The following is a 21,245-nucleotide window of genomic DNA, read 5'->3' as shown; positions in this document are numbered from 1 at the left end:
AACTCGACCAGGTAGCCGCCTGGCACACCTGCTGAGCCGTAGCCTGGTGCCGTAATGCCCAGGATGCACCCACGGCTCTGGTAGAATGGGCCTTCAGCCCTGAGGGAACCGGAATCCCAGCAGAACGGTAGGCTTCAAGAATTGGTTCCTTGATCCACCGAGCCAGGGTGGATTTGGAAGCTTGCGACCCTTTACGCTGACCAGCGACAAGGACAAAGAGTGTATCCGAGCGGCGCAGAGGCGCCGTGCGGGAATGTAGATTCTGAGTGCTCTCACCAGATCCAACAAATGCAAATCCTTTTCACATTGATGAACTGGATGAGGACACAAAGAAGGTAAGACGATATCCTGATTGAGATGAAAGGGGGATACCACCTTAGGGAGAAACTCCGGAATCGGGCGCAGAACCACCTTGTCCTGGTGAAACACCAGGAAGGGAGATTTGCATGACAGCGCTGCTAGCTCGGACACTCTCCGAAGAGACGTGACCGCTACTAGAAAGGCCACTTTCTGTGAAAGGCGAGAAAGGGAAACATCCCTCATAGGCTCGAAAGGCGGCTTCTGGAGAGCAATTAGAACCCTGTTCAGATCCCAGGGCTCTAACGGCCGCTTGTAAGGAGGGACGATATGACAAACCCCTTGCAGGAACATGCGTACCTGAGGAAGTCGTGCTAGGCGTTTCTGAAAAAATACAGATAGCGCTGAGACTTGTCCTTTAAGGGAGCCTAGCGACAAACCTTTTTCCAAACCGGATTGCAGGAAGGAAAGAAGAGTAGGCAATGTAAATGGCCAGGGAGAAACTCCCTGAGCAGAGCACCAAGATAAGAATATCTTCCACGTCCTGTGGTAGATCTTGGCGGAGGATGGTTTTCTAGCCTGTCTCATGGTGGCAATGACCTCTTGAGATAATCCTGAAGACGCTAGGATCCAGGACTCAATGGCCACACAGTCAGGTTCAGGGCCGCAGAATTCCGATGGAAAAACGGCCCTTGGGACAACAAGTCTGGTCGGTCTGGTAGTGCCCACGGTTGGCCTACCGTGAGGTGCCACAGATCCGGGTACCACGACCTCCTCGGCCAGTCTGGAGCGACGAGGATGGCGCGGCGGCAGTCGGACCTGATCTTGCGCAGCACTCTGGGCAACAGTGCCAGAGGTGGGAACACATAAGGTAGCCGGAACTGCGACCAATTTTGAACTAAGGCGTCCGCCGCCAGAGCTCGGTGATCGTGAGACCGTGCCATGAAAGCCGGGACCTTGTTGTTGTGCCGGGACGCCATTAGGTCGACGTCCGGCATCCCCCAGCGGCGACAGATCTCCTGAAACACGTCCGGGTGAAGAGACCATTCCCCTGCGTCCATACCCTGGCGACTAAGGAAGTCTGCTTCCCAGTTTTCCACGCCTGGGATGTGAACTGCGGATATGGTGGATGCCATGTCTTCCACCCACGTCAGAATCCGCCGGACTTCCCGGAAGGCTTGCCGACTGCGTGTTCCTCCTTGGTGGTTGATGTATGCCACCGCTGTGGAGTTGTCCGACTGAATTCGGATCTGCTTGCCTTCCAGCCACTGCTGGAAGGCTTGTAGGGCAAGATACACTGCTCTGATTTCCAGAACATTGATCTGAAGGGTGGACTCTTGCTGAGTCCACGTACCTTGAGCCCTGTGGTGGAGAAAAAACTGCTCCCCACCCTGAAAGACTCGCGTCTGTCGTAACCACCGCCCAGGATGGGGGTAGAAAGGACTTTCCTTTTGACAATGAGGTGGGAAGAAGCCACCACCGAAGAGATTCCTTGGCCGCCTGACTAAGGGAGACGTTCCTGTCGAGGGACGTCGACTTCCCGTCCCATTGGCGGAGAATGTCCCATTGTAGTGGACGCAGATGAAACTGCGCGAAAGGGACTGCCTCCATTGTTGCTACCATCTTCCCTAGGAAGTGCATGAGGCGTCTCAAGGGGTGTGACTGGCCTTGAAGGAGAGATTGCACCCCTGTCTGTAGTGAACGCTGTTTGTCCAGCGGAAGCTTCACTATCGCTGAGAGAGTATGAAACTCCATGCCAAGGTATGTTAGCGATTGGGTCGGGGTCAGATTTGACTTTGAAAAGTTGATGATCCACCCGAAACTCTGGAGAGTCTCCAGCGCAACGTTCAGGCTGTGTTGGCATGCCTCTTGAGAGGGTGCCTTGACAAGTAGATCGTCCAAATACGGGATCACAGAGTGACCTTGAGAGTGCAGGACTGCTACTACTGCTGCCATGACCTTGGTGAAGACCCGTGGGGCTGTCGCCAGCCCGAAAGGCAGAGCTACGAACTGAAGGTGTTCGTCTCCTATAACGAAGCGTAGAAAACGCTGGTGCTCTGGAGCAATCGGCACGTGGAGATAAGCATCCTTGATGTCTATTGATGCTAGGAAATCTCCTTGAGACATTGAGGCGATGACGGAGCGGAGGGATTCCATCCGGAACCGCCTGGTTTTCACGTGCTTGTTGAGCAGTTTTAGATCCAGAACGGGACGGAAAGACCCGTCCTTTTTTGGCACCACAAACAAATTGGAGTAAAAACCGTGACCTTGCTCCTGAAGAGGAACAGGGGTCACCACTCCTTCTGCCTTTAGAGTGCACATCGCTTGCAGAAGAGCATCGGCTCGGTCGGGAGGTGGAGAAGTTCTGAAGAATCGAGTTGGAGGACGAGAACTGAACTCTATCCTGTACCCGTGAGACAGAATGTCTCTCACCCAACGGTCTTTGACCTGTGGCAGCCAAATGTCGCCAAAGCGGGAGAGCCTGCCACCGACCGAGGATGCGGAGAGAGGAGGCCGAAAGTCATGAGGAAGCCGCCTTGGTAGCGGGTCTTCCGGCTGTCTTTTTTGGGCGTGACTGAGCCCGCCAAGAATCTGAGCTCCTCTGATCCTTTTGAGTCCTTTTGGACGAGGAGAATTGGGACCTGCCCGAGCCTCGAAAGGACCGAAACCCCGACTGTCCCCTCCTCTGTTGGGGTTTGTTTTGTCTGGGCTGAGGTAAGGATGAATCCTTACCCTTGGACTGTTTAATGATTTCATCCAAACGCTCACCAAACAGTCGGTCACCAGAAAATGGCAAACTGGTTAAGCACTTTTTGGAAGCAGAATCTGCCTTCCATTCCCTTAACCACAAGGCTCTGCGTAAAACCACGGAGTTGGCGGACGCCACTGCCGTACGGCTCGTAGAGTCCAGGACAGCATTAATCGCGTAAGACGCAAATGCAGACATTTGAGAGGTTAAGGATGCCACCTGCGGAACAGATGTACGTGTGACCGTGTCAATCTGTGTAAGACCAGCTGAAATAGCTTGGAGTGCCCATACGGCTGCGAATGCTGGAGCAAACGACGCGCCGATAGCTTCATAGATGGATTTCAACCAGAGCTCCATCTGTCTGTCAGTGGCATCTTTAAGTGCAGCCCCATCTTCCACTGCAACTATGGATCTAGCCGCAAGCCTGGAGATTGGAGGATCCACCTTGGGACACTGGGTCCAGCCCTTGACCACGTCAGGGGGAAAGGGATAACGTGTATCCTTAAGCCGTTTGGAGAAACGCTTATCTGGATAAGCGTGGTGTTTCTGGACTGCCTCTCTAAAGTCAGAGTGGTCCAGAAAAGTACTTAATTTACGCTTGGGATACCTGAAATGGAATTTCTCCTGCTGTGAAGCTGACTCCTCCACTGGAGGAGCTGGGGGAGAAATATCCAACATTCTATTGATGGACGCTATAAGATCATTCACTATGGCGTCACCATCAGGAGTATCCAGATTGAGAGCGGTCTCAGGATCAGAATCCTGATCAGCTACCTCCGCCTCATCATACAGAGAGTCCTCCTGCTGGGACCCTGACCAGTGTGATGAAGTCGAGGGCCGCTCATAGCGAGCTCGCTTAGGCTGTCTGGGACTGTCGTCCGTGTCAGAGCCTTCACCCTGGGATGCATGGGACACCCCCGGAGCCCGGAGCTGTTCCAACCGAGGGGGACCAGGGAGCAATGATTCAACAGTGCCCATGGTCTGAGTTACTGGTCTAGACTGCAAGTTTCTAGAATTTTAGTCATAGTCACAGACAAACTATCAGCAAAAACTGCAAACTCCGTCCCCGTCACCTGGACAGTATTCACAGGTGGTTCTCCCTGGGTCACCTCTAGCAGAGGCCCCGGCCGAGCAAGTGCCACAGGGGCCGAGCACTGCACACAATGGGGGTCAGTGGAACCTGCCGGTAGAGTAGCCTCACATGCGGTACAAGCCACATAGAAAGCCTGTGCCTTGGCACCCCTGCTTTTTGCGGATGACATGCTGTTGTCTCCTCTGAGCAATCTAGGAGGGTATATAGCCAAAAATCACCAGCGACCGTACAGTGCAATGTATAGCATGTAAGCATAAAAATACAAATGTACACTTCGGCACTAGTGGGGTCAGCACCAGAGGTGCCAGAGGTGCCGCTTACCGCCCGCTCAAACGCGGGTGTGTGGTCGCCAGAATCCCGTGTCTGGGTCTCCCAGAACTTGTCCCCCCTCTCCAGCTCAGACTGCACACAGGAATGGCTGCCGGCGTTCTGTGAAGAGGGGCGGACCGTGGGCGTGCCTCAGACAAAGTGGCGTCCCACTGTGCCCAGTGTGAGGGCTGGAGTATGTAAAGTAGACTCCAGCCCTCGGCGCTGACGTTCTGTACAGCGTCCCGCCCTTCCCCTGACTGGCAGGCCTGGGGGCGGGAACAAAACGAAACTAGGCCGCAAAAGCCGGGGACTCGAGTAATAAGCGCGGCCGTCATATATGCACGGCCAGCGCGGAAGTCCCCGGCGCACCACAAGTCCCAGCCGCGCCGCAGCGTGAACTGACAGCAGCGGCCGGCGCGGCAGTTCCCAATACATTGACTCACTCAGCAGAGCTGTAGCTAGTAATGGCACAAGCGCGCAGCGCTGTTGTCCCCGGCGCACCAACACACCCAGCAATGCTGCAGTGTGTCTGCGCGCGGTCTGTACGGGGACACAGAGTACCTTGACGTAGCAGGGCCCTGTCCCTGACGATACTCAGCTCCATATCCAGCAGAATCCCCAGGGGCTGTGGATGGAGCACGGTCTCAGTGCCTGGAGACCGGTAAAATCCCACTTCACCCAGAGCCCTAAGGGGGATGGGGAAGGAAGCAGCATGTGGGCTCCAGCCTCCGTACCCGCAATGGGTACCTCAACCTTAACAAACACCGCCGACAAAAGTGGGGTGAGAAGGGAGCATGCTGGGGGCCCTAGTATGGGCCCTCTTTTCTTCCATCCGACATAGTCAGCAGCTGCTGCTGACTAAACAGTGGAGCTATGCGTGGATGTCTGACCTCCTTCGCACAAAGCATGAAAACTGAGGAGCCCGTGATCCCACGGGGGGTGTATAGGCAGAAGGGGAGGGGCTTTACACTTTTGAGTGTAATGCTTTGTGTGGCCTCCGGAGGCAGTAGCTATACACCCAATTGTCTGGGTCTCCCAATTAGGAGCGACAAAGAAATGAAATTTCCATCTCCAAAAAGCTTGTTGGCAGAAGGAAGCATGAAGTGCTCTAAAATTTCCTGGTAGTCGGCTGCGCTGACTTTGGTCTTGATAGAACACAGTGGACCTACACCAGCAGATGACATGGCTCCCCAAACCATCACTGATTGTGAAAACTTCACACTAGACCTCAAGCAGCTTGGATTGTGGCCTCTTCACTCTTCCTCCAGACTCTGAGACCTTGATTTCCAAATGAAATGCAAAATTTACTTTAATCTGGAAACAACACCTTGGACCATTGAGCAACAGTCCAGTTCTTTTTCACCTTGGCCCAGGTAAGACGCTTCTGGCGTTGTCTGTTGGTCATGCGTGGCTTGCCACAAGGAATGCGACAGTTGTAGCCCATGTCCTGGATACGTCTGTGTGTGGTGGCTCTTGAAGCACTGACTCGAGCAGCAGTCCTCTTCTTGTGAATCTCCCCCAAATTTTTGAATGGCCTTTTCTTAACAATCCTATCAAGGCTGTGGTTATCCCGATTGCTTGTGCACCTTTTTCTATCACACTTTTTCCTTCCACTCAACTTATAAAAAACAGCATCCATGTCAGTTTTCCTTGAACTTGTTGAAGGAGAACAATGGTAAACCTTGTTCCGCTTTTGTTTTTTGTTTTTTATGATTATGTGAAATATGGACAACGCACAGGTGCTACAAACTGACACATGGACTAAAATGCTCATTTCATCAAAGCTGAAAGAATCCTCATTGTTTGAGCAGAGGAAAAACACTGGAAATGGCTTTTATTGTGCATTTTGCTATGGATTTTCTGCTATGTGCCCTTGGAATTTTTCATCCACACACTATTTTTCTTACATAGCACTATTTCATCCCTGAGATGAAATACAATGTGATGTGGGAAAAAATTCTACCAGTCACTCTGTCTTGACCATGACTCATGAATGTAAGATTTGGCTTGGGTTCAAATGCACGGCTTTCCTACAGTAATTACAAGTGAAAACTATTACATATCAATAAGTAATCATTATGCTGCTGTAAATCCTCCCTGAAGTCTTCATTAAAGAAATAACCACAGACATTAAACAGTAATACTGCGTATCAGGCATACTATTGGTGAAACCTATGGAGTCACACAGGTGCCCAGGAGGACGGGGGCCATTTATACATCCAAAGCAGGTGGAATTGTATATCATGATGAGCTATTGGACTGTAAAGGTCCCATATAACGCTCTAGCACAGGGGCCTTGTCTGCCTGTGTCCGTTCCTGCTGTGTGTATGAACTAATCACATCCTATGTTAGGCCTCCTTAACTCGTCCTTGTTTCCGACGTGTGGTGTCCATTTCCACATGGACTGGAGACACACACACACTGTCAGGAATGCCCTGGTTACCTATTGTTTGGTTACCCCGCCCTTAACTTTGCCCTCAGCCAAGATGGTGGAGCATGCTTCCAATAAGCTCCTTACTCACCACCTGTTTGTCTTTAATATCCAGCCTGGTTAAACACTCTTTGCTTCAGTATTGTGTAAAGCTCCTGCTTGCAGTTCTCTTGCTGGAACCGTCTCTTTCCAGATCGTTCCTTCCTCCTATTCTGTATCCCGCACACGCCTGTCAGCAACCTGATCATCGTCTGCATCTGCCGTGGAACTACAAGTCCCAGACTGTACCTGAGTTCCCTCTTGTAAGTGTACTTGCCGCTTCCAGCGTTCTCTCTGTTTCTCGCTATTGAACTCCAGCTATTACCACCAGTATCGTGACACACACGTAGACCCTTTAAACTCAATGGGTCCATGCATACGTCTGTGTATTGACATGGACTGTGTACATACATGCTCCACATGGCGATATATCCGTTTTCTGCTGGCAGCACAGGTGTCACATAGACCTCACACTGATGTGATCGCTGTGACATGTACTGGAGAAAACACATCGATGAATATGGACATCTATGGTTTGATTTCTTTGCCTGTGTGGAAATTTACTTGTTACCGACATCTGGTGAGAAATTCATGTCAATAGCAGCTTTCGATATATATTAACTTCGAAAATTAGTGCTGTGTTCAATACTTAATTCACACGCTGTAGTTATGTTTGGTGAACAACAGAGGGAATACCTGCTCACCTCACTAAAATATCTGATCGGCACAAGTGCCAAGAGATGAATCCTTACTGATAAAGATGTTCCCTCATTTCAGCACTTTGTTGTGAATTTTTGTTTGACAGATTTCAATGTCAGGCAGCAGCTGCAAAAGCAAACAAGATTTTAGGGTGTATAAAAAGAGAGAATAGATCCCGTGATCCCACCGTATTGTTACCCCTCTATAAATCACTTGTAAGGCCACATCTGGAATATGGGATCCAGTTTTGGGCTCCACATTTTAAAAATGATATTCAGAAGTTAGGGCGGCTTTGCACGTTGTGACATCGCAAGCCGATGCTGCGATGTCGCACGCGATAGTCCCCGCCCCCGTCGCAGGTACGATATTGTGTGATAGCTGGCGTAGCGAACATTATCGATACGCCAGCTTCACATGGACTCACCTGTCCTGCGACCGTCGCTCTGGCCGGCGACCCGCCTCCTTCCTAAGGGGGCGGGTCGTGCGGCGTCATAGTGACGTCACACGGCAGGCGGCCAATAGCGGCGGAGATGAGCAGGATGTAAACATCCCGCCCACCTCCTTCCTTCCGCATATCCTACGGAAGCCGCGGTGACGCCGGTAGGAGATGTTCCTCGCTCCTGCGACTTCACACACAGCGATGTGTGCTGCCGCAGGAGCGAGGAACAACATCGGACCGTCGCGTCAGCGTAATTATGGATTACGCCGATGCTGCACCGATGATACGATTACGACGATTTTGCGCTCGTTAATCGTATCATCTAGGCTTTACACACTACCATGCGATGCCGGATGTGCGTCACTTTCAATTTGACCCCACCGACATCGCACCTGCGATGTCGTAGTGTGCAAAGCCCGCCTTAGAGTCAGTTCAAAGACGGACGACTAGATTATTACAAGGGATGAAAGGCCTGCCATATGATGAGAGGTTGGGAAAGTTAGGTTTGTTTAGCTTAGAAAAAATAAGACGTTTCAGATGAGATCTCATTTATATGTACAAATACATGTGTGGTCAATATAAAGGACTGGCACATGACTTATTCCTATTGAATACAATACTAAGGACCAGGGGGCACTCACTGCGAGTGGAAGAAAAGCGATTCCGACAGCTAAATAGGAAAGGGTTCTTTACAGTTAGAGCGGTCAGACTGTGGAATACACTACCACAAGAGGTAGTAATGGCAGATACTATAACAGCTTTTAAAAAGGGCTGGATGATTTCCTCAGTACACAACATTGTCAGTTATAAATGATTTAGAGATGAAATGTATAATTGGTGGAGGAAGGTTGAACTGGATGGACCTAGTGCTTTTTTCAACCTACAGTATGTAACTATGTAAGATTTGTATGTTCAGTTTTTCAACAATCAAATATTAGTGTGTCCCAGATAACGCCTTTAAAGGATTACTGAATACAAGCTTCAAGTTGTCTGAAAAAGAATTCCTTGCTATATTTGAAAACTCCTCCCAGGAACTTTTGCTGAATTTAACAGACGGATATACCAATGCCCCATCCTGCCCTAGCTCCTCTCCAGCTCTTCCCATCTTTTTTTTTTTTTTGAGTCATGCAAAGATTTTGCGACATTTCAAGCGTTTTATGTCAGAAAACTAATGTAAATGCTTTGAATGCTCCTATCCATTTCTGACCTTGGTCATTCTGAGATTCATTATGTTGGGACATATAAGTGCAAAGATTCCTTGCAATCTGTATTATAGCTCCCACAAAGTGAAAACACACCTATACCCTATACTATCTGGTATATCAGGTTTAAAAAAAAACCTACAGTGCCTTGCGAAAGTATTCGGCCCTCTGAATTTTTCTACCTTTTCCCATATTTCAGGCTTCAAACATAAAGATAAAAAATGTAATGTTATGGTGAAGAATCAACAACAAGTGATACACAATTGTGAAGGTGAATTATATTTATTGCTTATTTTAAATTTTTGTAAAAAATAAAAAACTGAAAATTGGGGCGTGCAATATTATTCGTCCCCTTTAAGTTAATAATTTGTAGTGCCACCTTTTGCTGTGATTACAGCTAAAAGTCGCTTGGGGTATGTCTCTATCAGTTTTTCACATCAAGAGACTGACATTCTTGCCCATTCTTCCTTTGCAAACAGCTGGAGCTGAGTGAGGTTGGATGGAGAGCGTTTGTGAACAGCAGTTTTCAGCTCTTTCCACAGATTCTCGATTGGATTCAGGTCTGGACTTTGACTTGGCCATTCTAACACCTGGATACGTTTATTTGTGAACCATTCCATTGTAGATTTTGCTTTATGTTTTGGATCCTTCTCTTGTTGAAAAACAAATCTCCGTCCCAGTCTCAGGTCTTTTGCAGACTCCAACAGGTTTTCTTCAAGAATGGTCCTGTATTTGGCTCCATCCATCTTCCCATCAATTTTTACCATCTTCTCTGTCCCTGCTGAAGAAAAGCAGGCCCAAACTATGATGCTGCCACCACCATGTTTAACAGTGGGTATGGTGTGTTCACAGTAATGAGCTGTGTTGCTTTTACGCCAAACATATCGTTTGGCATTGTGCCCAAAAAGTTTGATTTTGGTTTCATCTGACCAGAACACCTTTTTCCACATGTTTGATGTGTCTCCCAGGTGGCTTGTGGCAACTTTAAATGACACTTTTTATAGATATCTTTGAGAAATGGCTTTCTTCTTGCCACTCTTCCACAAAGGTCAGATTTGTGCAGTGCACGATTGTTGTCCTATGGACAGACTCTCCCACCTCAGCTGTAGATCTCTGCAGTTTATCCAGATCATGGGCCTCTTGGCTGCATCTCTGATCAATCTTCTCCTTGTTTGAGATGAAAGTTTGGATGGACGGCTGGGTCTTGGTAGATTTGCAGTGGTATGATACTCCCTCCATTTCCATATCATTGCTTACACAGTGCTTATTGGTATGTTTAAAGTTTTGGAAATCTTTTTGCAACCAAATCCAGCTTTCAACTTCTCCAGAACAGTATCACGGACCTGCCTGTTGTGTTCCTTGGTCTTCATGATGCTATCTGCTCTTTAAACAGAACACGGAGACTATCACAGAGCAGGTGCATTTATACGGAGACTAGATTACACACAGGGGGCTTATATTTATCATCATCAGTCATTTAGGACAACATTGGATCATTCAGAGATCCTCAATGAACTTCTGGAGTGAGTTTGCTGCACTGAAAGTAAAGGGGACGAATAATATTGCACGCGCCACTTTTCAGTTTTTTTATTTTGTACAAAAATTTTAAATAAGCAATAAATATTGTTCACCTTCACAATTGTGTCCCACTTGTTGTTGATTCTTCACCATAACATTAACATTTTTATCTTTATCTTTGAAGCCTGAAATGTGGGAAAAGGTTGAAAAATTCAAGGGAGCCGAATACTTTCGCAAGGCACTGTAACTAAGAGCTTTAAAGTCAAATCTCTATTAATAGTTCACTATGAATCTTGGGCTATGAATATGGATTAGGTATAGATTTAGTAAATTAGATTCATTTAAGTTCCATGTATATGTGCATTATATTATTTTATGGAGCTACAGTTATCCATGACCTTACTATTATATGGCATTGTGACCAACAATTGTTCCAGTTCTGAAGTTTCACTCATGGCACAAGATCATAAACTAAAATAGAAACTGTAGTAATGCACCATGTCAGAGCTAGGCTGATGGATGAGTGATCCTAGGACACAGGCCGACACCAATCTCATGCCAAGTAATAGCACTGGATCAAAACAGCAACAGAATCCAATTCATGGCCAAGAGTAGTGACAGCACTGAAAAAACAGCTGAAGGGGAGGTGATGCAATTATAAAATGGTATACTACATGAAATATATAGGAAATAATGTATGATATTTGCATAGTATAATATATATATATATATATATATATATATATATTACCTAATGGGCTTGTCCAGTCTTGTGGTGAAAGTCTGTTGTCTCTCTAAGTGACTGCAGACTTAAGAATCCTTACAGTGCGCACACTGCACACGGTTAATATCCTCTGATTTTTTTTTTACGAGACTGTGCAGTCACTTGACCGCAAGAATGCTATTTGCAATCATATGGCTATGTGCCGAGTTGACATGCTCAGCTTCACTCAATACAAGTGAATTGAGCAATGCTGTGGACGTTTAGTCTGAATATGGCTGGAAGTATGCAAATTACATACTTGCAGTCACGTGATCACTCAGACGCAGCAGCATTATAGGAGAATCCTGACAGTATGCAATGTACGTGCTATAAGGATTTAGATGTCTTTAATCAAATTGTGTGTCTGCAGACGTTCTTCACAAGACCCGACAACTCCTTTAATGATCTAAACATTTTTTAATTAGAGTTGAGCAAAAAGGTTTCGGCTGCCCTTGTTGAGCAGCTAGTTGGTCTTCTTGTAGCAGCCAGACCAGAGCAGCCTTCACTTGTGCAACTGCAATCCTCGACCCTGGCATCCTGGATGCCGGACCAAGGCAGAGCAAATCTTTTTGTTCAAATTTATTATCAACCCATCAACTCAATAGACTACCATGAATAGACTTGGCAGAAGCATCTCTATTTAGCAGGTCCCAAAGGCATTCAGATATTCACCTTTATACAGGGGCTTGACTTTCACTCCTAATGTGCAGTAGCTGCTGCCAACTGGAGGGAATATGTGTCAGCTAGCTGGGTCTGAACCAGAGAGAGTCAGGGACCAAGACATTGCAGGGTCTGCTGAACGGCCCCAGAATTTGGCCAGGAGCCAGACCTTTACGTATATGTTTGTTTCTTTAATCTGGTAATCGCTCACATCACCAACCAGGCGGAGAAAAAATTCTAGTACAGTTGACACTAGAAGTATTCAGGACGGTAAGCGCTGACATCAACACCGCCACCCCTGCTGTCAGTGTTCTCACAGAATCGGAGCTGCGGCACCTGATAGCCAAAGCAGCTGGAGCAAAGGCGGGAAGAGGAAAGTCTGTATCTAACATTATATTTAGTATGAACATATATATTTTGTTACCAGATAGCCAGAAGAAACATAACAAAATCCCCTCCAAGTATATAAGATTTTACTATGCAGTGGGTAATCCTAACATTACTTTCAAATACATTATCTATAGTGGTTGGTTTAAAATGGAGGATTAAAAAATTAATAAAATGTAAAATAAAATGGAAAGTGTAACATTACATTAAAATCATGCATATTTCCACCCAATAACTACTAAATATGCAAAGCAAATATTAAAGGGAACCTGTCATGCTAAAAAAGCTATTAACCTACTGATATAGGGTTAATCTGCAAGTTAATAGGGTTCTAAACTTGTCCGGTTGCTGCAATGAAAACTGAGAGACAATTAACTTTATTCCAGTAGACTCGGCTTTCAGTCATAGAGGTGTGGCAGAACCAATTTCAGACACCACTGAGTACACAGTGAAGGGTGGATGTGTGCCGTCCCCAGTAGGCCTCTGATGTCACGGTGGTGGGTCCAAGCAGCGACGTAGCCATGTAGGGCGCGTGCAACAGGGTTTTGTGATTGGGGTTAAAAACAATATATAAAAAGGGGAGAGAGAAGTAAAATAAATAAACAAAGAGCTTGTGACGCCAGTTGGGATGTTCGGCTTTGGTATGTTCGGCTTTTGCACTGCTGAAGGTGCCCAAGAGTTAGGTGGTGATACACAGTACCAGAGGGTTGTCCCCTTGCTCCCCGAACTAGGGCTGGTTCCTGGGGATGCTGAGGTAAGGATGGTGCAGCAGGGAATCATCAGCCAGAGACAGGACAGGGAGCTTTTACCTTTTACTGAAGCTGTGCAGAACAGTCCAGAACTTTCCTTATTCCTTACAGCATTCACAATGATGGTGGTCTGACCTGCCCCAATGAGAGTTTGGCTTCTCTGCTGTGTGGTGGTAGTGGGTTTCTCCTATCGCTAGTTTCCTACCTCGGAATAGGTGTCTTGAAATCCTGGGATTTTCAAGACAAGAGAACTTTGATCTTTGGCCCCTTTCAGCGAGCAGGCGACTTGAATCCTGAGAGAAAACTCACTGTTTCTTCTAGAAGTTTCTACACTCAATCACATTGCTGAACTCTTGGGAAAATTTCACTGCTCCTTATGAAAAGGCTAATAGCAGTCTCTCAGATTGTCACTGACCTTGAAAGTCCAGGTGGCCTAGAGACTAATACCGTGCCAACTTGTATTTTGCCATTTTGCTTCTCCAGAGGTTTCAACAGTTACCTCAGGACAGGACCATCTCCATATTACACTCCTCTAACACACTGACACCAACTTCAACTGCCACTCTCAGCATTCTTCTCACACCTAAGCTCCTTCCCTTTCTCCTTCTAGGGCTCTCAAAGAGGCTTTGTTATCAGCTCAGGTGAGCAGCCCCAGCAATTGAGTGTGAACAAATGTTTGTATGTGGTGAACAGCAGAGAAAACCAAATCTCATAAAAGCTGGCAATACATGTTAAACATATTGAAATACACATGCACATCCATTCTTTGTTGCGACTCAGGCACAGGGTGCCACAGCTGTAACCACGTCCCGGCACTGACAACTGACTCAGCATTACATCAATACGGAGAGGGCTGTCAGTGCTGGGGGGCGAGGTTACAGCTGCCACCTCATTATTAACTGAGCGGCGACTGAAACTGCTACAGCCGCGCCTCTGACTGAAAGCCAGTATGAATAATATTAATTTCACTAGCCAGGCTGTCAGTGTGGCAGCCGGGTAGTTTTAGAATGCTATTAACCTGAAGACTAACCCCATAACTATAGGTTAATAGCAATTTTTTGACGAAAGGTTCTATTTAATGAATTGAAGCATCTCTGATAAAAACATGTGAACGAACCAACTATATCATATATAGTTTGATGCTACAAATAATATATTATTAGATTATAATCAATGCCATTTGTAAGGAAAGCATCACTAAAAAGGTTTTACCAAACTATCTGAGTTCCGCAAGTACACACAGACCAAGTAGGTTAAAGGGAATCTGTCACCAGATTTTTCCCTATTAAACTAAAAGAATCACCTTCTGCAGCTCCTGGGCTGCATTCTATGAAGGTGCACCTTGGCCCTGACTCCCCTTCCAGACTCCAAAAATAACTTTATAAAACTTGGCCGTTAGGTATGCTAATTACCTGTGTTGGCCAGATGGGCGGGCTCATTTTCTGCTCCTGTCCCCCCCTCCTGCCGCTAATCGCCATCCTCCTTTTTTGATTGACGGGATGACACTTCCGTCGTCATCCTCGTCGCATTTTCAAATCTCGTGCCTGTGCAGTTAGGTCGGCTCAAGTAGGCACAGATCGCTCTGCCATATCGTGGGCAGAGCAGAAAACATAGCTGCCCTCGCTCGTGCCGGTGAGCTAAATCCGCAGGCGCGAGATTATGGAGGTGTACGAGCATGGCGGTGGTGAGGTCATGCACAGCGCCGACCTCACCACCGCCATGCTCGTACCCACCTATAATCTCACGCCTGCGTATTTAGCTCATCGGCGCGAGCGAGGGCAGCTATGTTTTCTGTTCTGCCCGCGATATGGCAGAGCGAACTGCGCCTACGTGAGCCGACCTAACTGCACAGGCACGAGATTTGAAAATTCGACGAGGATGACGACGGAAGTGTCATCCCGTCAATCAAAAAAGGAGGATGGCGATTAGCGGCAGGAGGGGGGGACAGGAGCAGAAAATGAGCCCGCCCATCTGGCCAACACAGGTAATTAGCATACCTAACAACCAAGTTTTATAAATGTATTATTGGGGTCTGGAAGAGGAGTCAGGGCCAAGTTGCACCTTCATAGAATGCAGCCCAGGAGCTGCTGAAGGGGATTTTTTTAGTTTAATAGGGAAAATCTGGTGACAGGTTCCCTTTAAATAGCTCTACCAATTATTATCAAATAATGATTTCTTGCTAGGATATGATGCCAAATAAGGACGATGTTAAAAATATTTTAACAAATTACTATGATATGATGGTCTCTGGAATGTCTGTTCATCCCGAGTAATTCTCCATGCTACCTGGGTAGCAATGTGTTCCTGGGTAGCAATGTGCAGGGAGAATCGGTAATGGTGCACAACTATAATCGTTCTCATGATAATTCGGTTGACGTCACAAACGTTGAACCTCATCGATCAAAGAGTGATGGCAAATCCCACCAATCACTTTATAAACAAATGAACAAAAATGTTGGTATCCTCCTGTTAAAAGGAAGAAAAACCCACAATGGTCACTGAAATAACATGAAACAAAAGTAGTTTTCAATTTATATTTAGTCAGTATCAACTAATAAAATTAGAAATTGCTTTTGAATTGTGGTTCCACAGAAAAAAAAAAACTGAACTAATGAAACTGTCCTGGATAAAAATGATGGTAGCCTTAATATTTTGTTGCACACCATTTTGAAGCAATCGCTACAAACAAATGATTTCTGTAACTCCTCAAAGAGACTTTTGCCTTTTCCAGACTGCAGGTTTCAGCTCTTTCCACAGATGTTCAATAGACTTTAGATCAGAGCACATAAGAATAGGCCAATGCTTTCCTCGAAAGCCTGCTTTACATGCTGCAATTAATCGTGCGATCGCATTTGCGATCGCACCCACCCCTATCGTTTGTGCGGCAATTTATTGCCTGTGTTGCACAATGCTGTAACCCCCCCGTCACATGTACTTACCTTCCAAACGACCTCGCTGTGGGCTGCGAACATCCACTTCCTGAAGGGGGAGGGACGTTTGGCGTCACAGCGACGTCACACAGCGGCCGCCCAATAGAAGCGGAGGGGCGGAGATGAGCGGGACGTAAACATCCCGCCCACCTCCTTCCTTCCGCATTGCCGGCGGGACGCAGGTAAGCTGTGTTCATCGTTCCCGGGGTGTCACACAAAGCGATGTGTGCTGCCTCGGGAACGATGAACAACCGGACGTTCGATTTTTAGAAAATGAGCGACGTGTCAACGATGAACGAGAAGGTGAGTATTTCAGCTCGTTCACCGTCGCACGTAGCTGTCACACGCTACGATATCACTAGAGATGCTGGATGTGCGTCACTTACGACGTGACCCCGCCAACATCTCATTAGATATATCTTAGCGTGTAAAGCCCGCTGAAGACTATATTCACACTTCCGTTGTTTTGCATCAGTCACAATCCATCGCCTTGAGGAATTACAGTATCCTGCAAAATATTTTGCAGGAATACATTTTTTCCTCATAGACTTCTATTAGTGACGGATTGTGACTGATGGCCTTGCGTTGCATCCGCCGCGTGACGGATCAACCGTTTACTGACTGTCAGGAGGGAGCAATGCTGAATGTAACGTTTTTTGTAGCTGCAAAAAAACGCACTACGCAGGTGTCTGGAGCGTTCCGTCAAGAGCTGTAATGGATGTCTATGGTGCTGGATTCCGCCGTATTCCGTCATAGGACGGAATCCAGTACTGGATTCCGTCATGCTCTACTGAGCATGCCAAGCAAGTTTGGCAGACCCATTGGGCTGTCCCAAACACAAACGGATGACGACGGATCCGTAAAAAAAAAACGGACGCACAACGGATGTTACGGACGCGATGGATCAGTTTTTTCACAGGATTCCTGTGAACGGAAGCCTGTGAAATAACACATCCGTTGCGTCAGTTGACATCTAAAAACGATGGATCCATTGTTGCGTTGCAATAACGGACCTGACGGATTTAAAACAATGGAAGTGTGAATGTACCTTTAGTCATTCTTGGATGTTTTTAGCTGTGTTTTGGATCATTATCCTGTTGGAGGACCTATGACCTGCGGCTCCAATCGAGCTTTCTGACATTGGGTAGCAGATTTCGCTACAGAATGTCGTGATAGTCTTGAGATTTGATTGTATTTTGCTGCATCTTGCACATGGTGTCTTCAATCTGTGCAAAGAAACCCCAAAACATACTCAAACTTCCTCAATGTTTCACAGTAGGTAACCGAGTTTCCCCAAATATAAGCCTTACCCTGAAAATAAGCCCTAGTTAAGGCTCAATAATGAAGTGTCCATGCTGCTAAAAAAGTTAAAGAATACTGCAGGACACTTCATAAAATAAAGCAGACACCCCCAAAAGAGAGAAGACACCCCCAAAAGAGAGAAGACAGCCCCAAAAGAGAGAAGACAGCCCCAAAAGAGAGAAGACAGCCCCAAAAGAGAGAAGACAGACACCGCAATTATACTCACCAGACCCCAAACAGCTACATCTTGCAAGTGCAGACGGTGTATGGGCTCTCCAACACAGATCTGCATCGCTGTCAGGTCTTCACACTCACACACAATAGATGCAGGATCCCTCCACTCTCACACACACATTCAATAGCAGTAACATCACACACAAGCTCCAAGGACCGGGGATGCTCTGGAATACGAGGACCTGAGGAGGAACACATTGAGGACCTGCGCAGGTCCTCTATGCATTCCACCACAGGTACTCGATGTGTTCCACAGCATCCGGAAACAGTATGGTATCACCAGATGTGTGTGTGATGTTACTGCAAACAGATGTGCGAGTGTATGTATGTCAGTGTGTGAGAGCTGAGGGATGCATTCCACAGCTTCCCAGGTACCCTGCGTGCCAGTGGGAAGCAAGGCAGGGCTGCTGTGAAACACAAGAGAACCTGCTGGGAACGCCCAAGGTGGATCGTAGGAGGACTTGAGAGCGACACAGATGTCCGGGGTCTGGCAAGAACGATTCTTAGATTTTTATGGGGGGTCTCTGCCTGTTTTGAGTGGGTAAACTTACCCCAACCCGTGTTTCCTAAAACATAAGCCCTACCCTGAAAATGACCCCTAGCACATTTTTTATGGCAAAAAATTATATAAGACAGTGTCTTATTTTCGGGGAAACGTGGTACAATGTTTTTTTCTTTGTATGCTTCATTTTTGCATATGTGTACATGGACCTGATCTGACTTGCCAAAACACACCACTTTTCCCTCATCTATCCAAGGGACATTCTCAGAGCTTTGTGACTTGTCAATATACATTTTGGCAAATTCCAATCTCACTTTTCTATAATTTGCAAACAATAGTGCTTTCCTCGACTGTCTTTCATGAAGTCCATTTTGTCCAAGCCACGGACGAATGGTGCGATGGAACAATGATGTACTTAGATCTTGGAGTTCACCTCTAATCTTTTGGGAAGTTGTTCTGGACTTTTTGGTCACCAATCGTTTTGTATTATCCATTTCCTCAATTTTCCTCCTACGGCCACATCCAGGGAAGTCGGCTACGGATCTATAGATCTTAAAATTTTGAATAATATGTGCAACTGTAGTAACAGGATCAAGCTGCTTGCAGATGTTCATATAGCCTTTATCTTTAACATGTTTCTCTATAAATTGTTTTCTACTCTCCTGAGGAAATCCTCTCCTCAGCTTTCTTTGGTAAATATTCAGTGTGGTACACACCATGATACCAAACAGCACAGTGACTACTTTTCACCCTTCAAGCAGGCAGACTGACTGATTACAAGTTTATAGACAGCTGTGATGCTAATTACAGGACATACCTTAGTTTAACATTTCCCCATGGTCAAATTATTTTAAATTTTTTTCTAGGCATACCATCATTTTTGTAGAGGCTAGAATTCGTTAATTTTATTGTTTAACTTTTCTGTTGAACCACAATTCAAAAACAAATTTCTGATTTTCATTAGATTATATTCAATAAATTTAAATAGAAAATAACTTTTGTCAGTTTCCAGTTATTTCAGTGACCATTGTGGCTTTTCTTACTTTAACAGAAGGATACCAGAAATTTTGTCAAAGTGTGCAAGATGGGAAAACCATTTTCATTCTGGCATTCATAGATTTACTTTTTTGATTTTAATGAAGTCTTATTTATTCGTACCCACACGCACAGTAATACAAATTAACTAGATTTTCCGAATTAATATTTGATAATACTAGATTCCGTATTTACTGTGCTTGTTGATGCCATAACTACTGAGAAAACACATTATACATAAAAATATTAATATATTTTTATTATACTCACTGTGTTTTTCTGAGCCACCATATCCTAAAAAGGAAGCAAAAAAAGTTTAGAAACGTAAAAAAACTACATATCTAATATATAATTTAATGATATAGCTGATAAAACATACTGACTTACAGTTAGGTCCAGAAATATTTGGACAGTGACACAATTTTCGCGAGTTGGGCTCTGCATGCCACCACATTGGATTTGAAATGAAACCTCTACAACAGAATTCAAGTGCAGATTGTAACGTTTAATTTGAAGGTTTGAACAAAAATATCTGATAGAAATTGTAGGAATTGTACACATTTCTTTACAAACACTCCACATTTTAGGAGGTCAAAAGTAATTGGACAAATAAACCAAACCCAAACAAAATATTTTTATTTTCAATATTTAGTTGCGAATCCTTTGGAGGCAATCACTTCCTTAAGTCTGGAACCCATGGACATCACCAAACGCTGGGTTTCCTCCTTCTTAATGCTTTTCCAGGCCTTTACAGCCGCAGCCTTCAGGTCTTGCTTGTTTGTGGGTCTTTCCGTCTTAAGTCTGGATTTGAGCAAGTGAAATGCATGCTCAATTGGGTTAAGATCTGGTGATTGACTTGGCCATTGCAGAATGTTCCACTTTTTTGCACTCATGAACTCCTGGGTAGCTTTGGCTGTATGCTTGGGGTCATTGTCCATCTGTACTATGAAGCGCCGTCCGATCAACTCTGCAGCATTTGGCTGAATCTGGGCTGAAAGTATATCCTGGTACACTTCAGAATTCATCCGGCTACTCTTGTCTGCTGTTATGTCATCAATAAACACAAGTGACCCAGTGCCATTGAAAGCCATGCATGCCCATGCCATTACGTTGCCTCCACCATGTTTTACAGAGGATGTGGTGTGCCTTGGATCTTGTGCCGTTCCCTTTCTTCTCCAAACTTTTTTCTTCCCATCATTCTGGTACAGGTTTATCTTTGTCTCATCTGTCCATAGAATACTTTTCCAGAACTGAGCTGGCTTCATGAGGTGTTTTTCAGCAAATTTAACTCTGGCCTGTCTATTTTTGGAATTGATGAATGGTTTGCATCTAGATGTGAACCCTTTGTATTTACTTTCATGGAGTCTTCTCTTTACTGTTGACTTAGAGACAGATACACCTACTTCACTGAGAGTGTTCTGGACTTCAGTTGATGTTGTGAACGGGTTCTTCTTCACCAAAGAAAGTATGCGGCAATCATCCACCACTGTTGTCATCCGTGGACGCCCAGGCCTTTTTGAGTTCCCAAGCTCACCAGTCAATTCCTTTTTTCTCAGAATGTACCCGACTGTTGATTTTGCTACTCCAAGCATGTCTGCTATCTCTTTGATGGATTTTTTCTTTTTTTTCAGCCTCAGGATGTTCTGCTTCACCTCAATTGAGAGTTCCTTAGACCACATGCTGTCTGGTCACAGCAACAGCTTCCAAATGCAAAACCACACACCTGTAATCAACCCCAGACCTTTTAACTACTTCATTGATTACAGGTTAACGAGGGAGACGCCTTCAGAGTTAATTGCAGCCCTTAGAGTCCCTTGTCCAATTACTTTTGGTCCCTTGAAAAAGAGGAGGCTATGCATTACAGAGCTATGATTCCTAAACCCTTTCTCCGATTTGGATGTGAAAAC

The 21,245-nt window shown here is 45.8% G+C and overlaps 1 protein-coding gene across 2 annotated transcripts in view; it reads right to left on the bottom strand.

The window, feature by feature from the left end:
- The window catches only part of MAP3K15 (mitogen-activated protein kinase kinase kinase 15), a 272,744-nt gene that overhangs the window by 166,743 nt on the left and 84,756 nt on the right, over positions 1-21,245 (bottom strand). For both annotated transcript variants that reach the window (XM_075335432.1, XM_075335433.1), the window contains exon 3: positions 19,609-19,632. In XM_075335432.1, coding sequence (XP_075191547.1) covers positions 19,609-19,632 — 24 coding nt within the window. The remainder of the gene's footprint in view (positions 1-19,608; positions 19,633-21,245) is intronic.

This window comes from Anomaloglossus baeobatrachus, chromosome 2, assembly GCF_048569485.1.
Source record: "Anomaloglossus baeobatrachus isolate aAnoBae1 chromosome 2, aAnoBae1.hap1, whole genome shotgun sequence".
NCBI lineage: Eukaryota > Metazoa > Chordata > Amphibia > Anura > Aromobatidae > Anomaloglossus > Anomaloglossus baeobatrachus.
The sequence above is the reverse complement of the archived record's forward strand: the minus strand, read 5'-3'. Positions and strand labels throughout refer to the sequence as shown.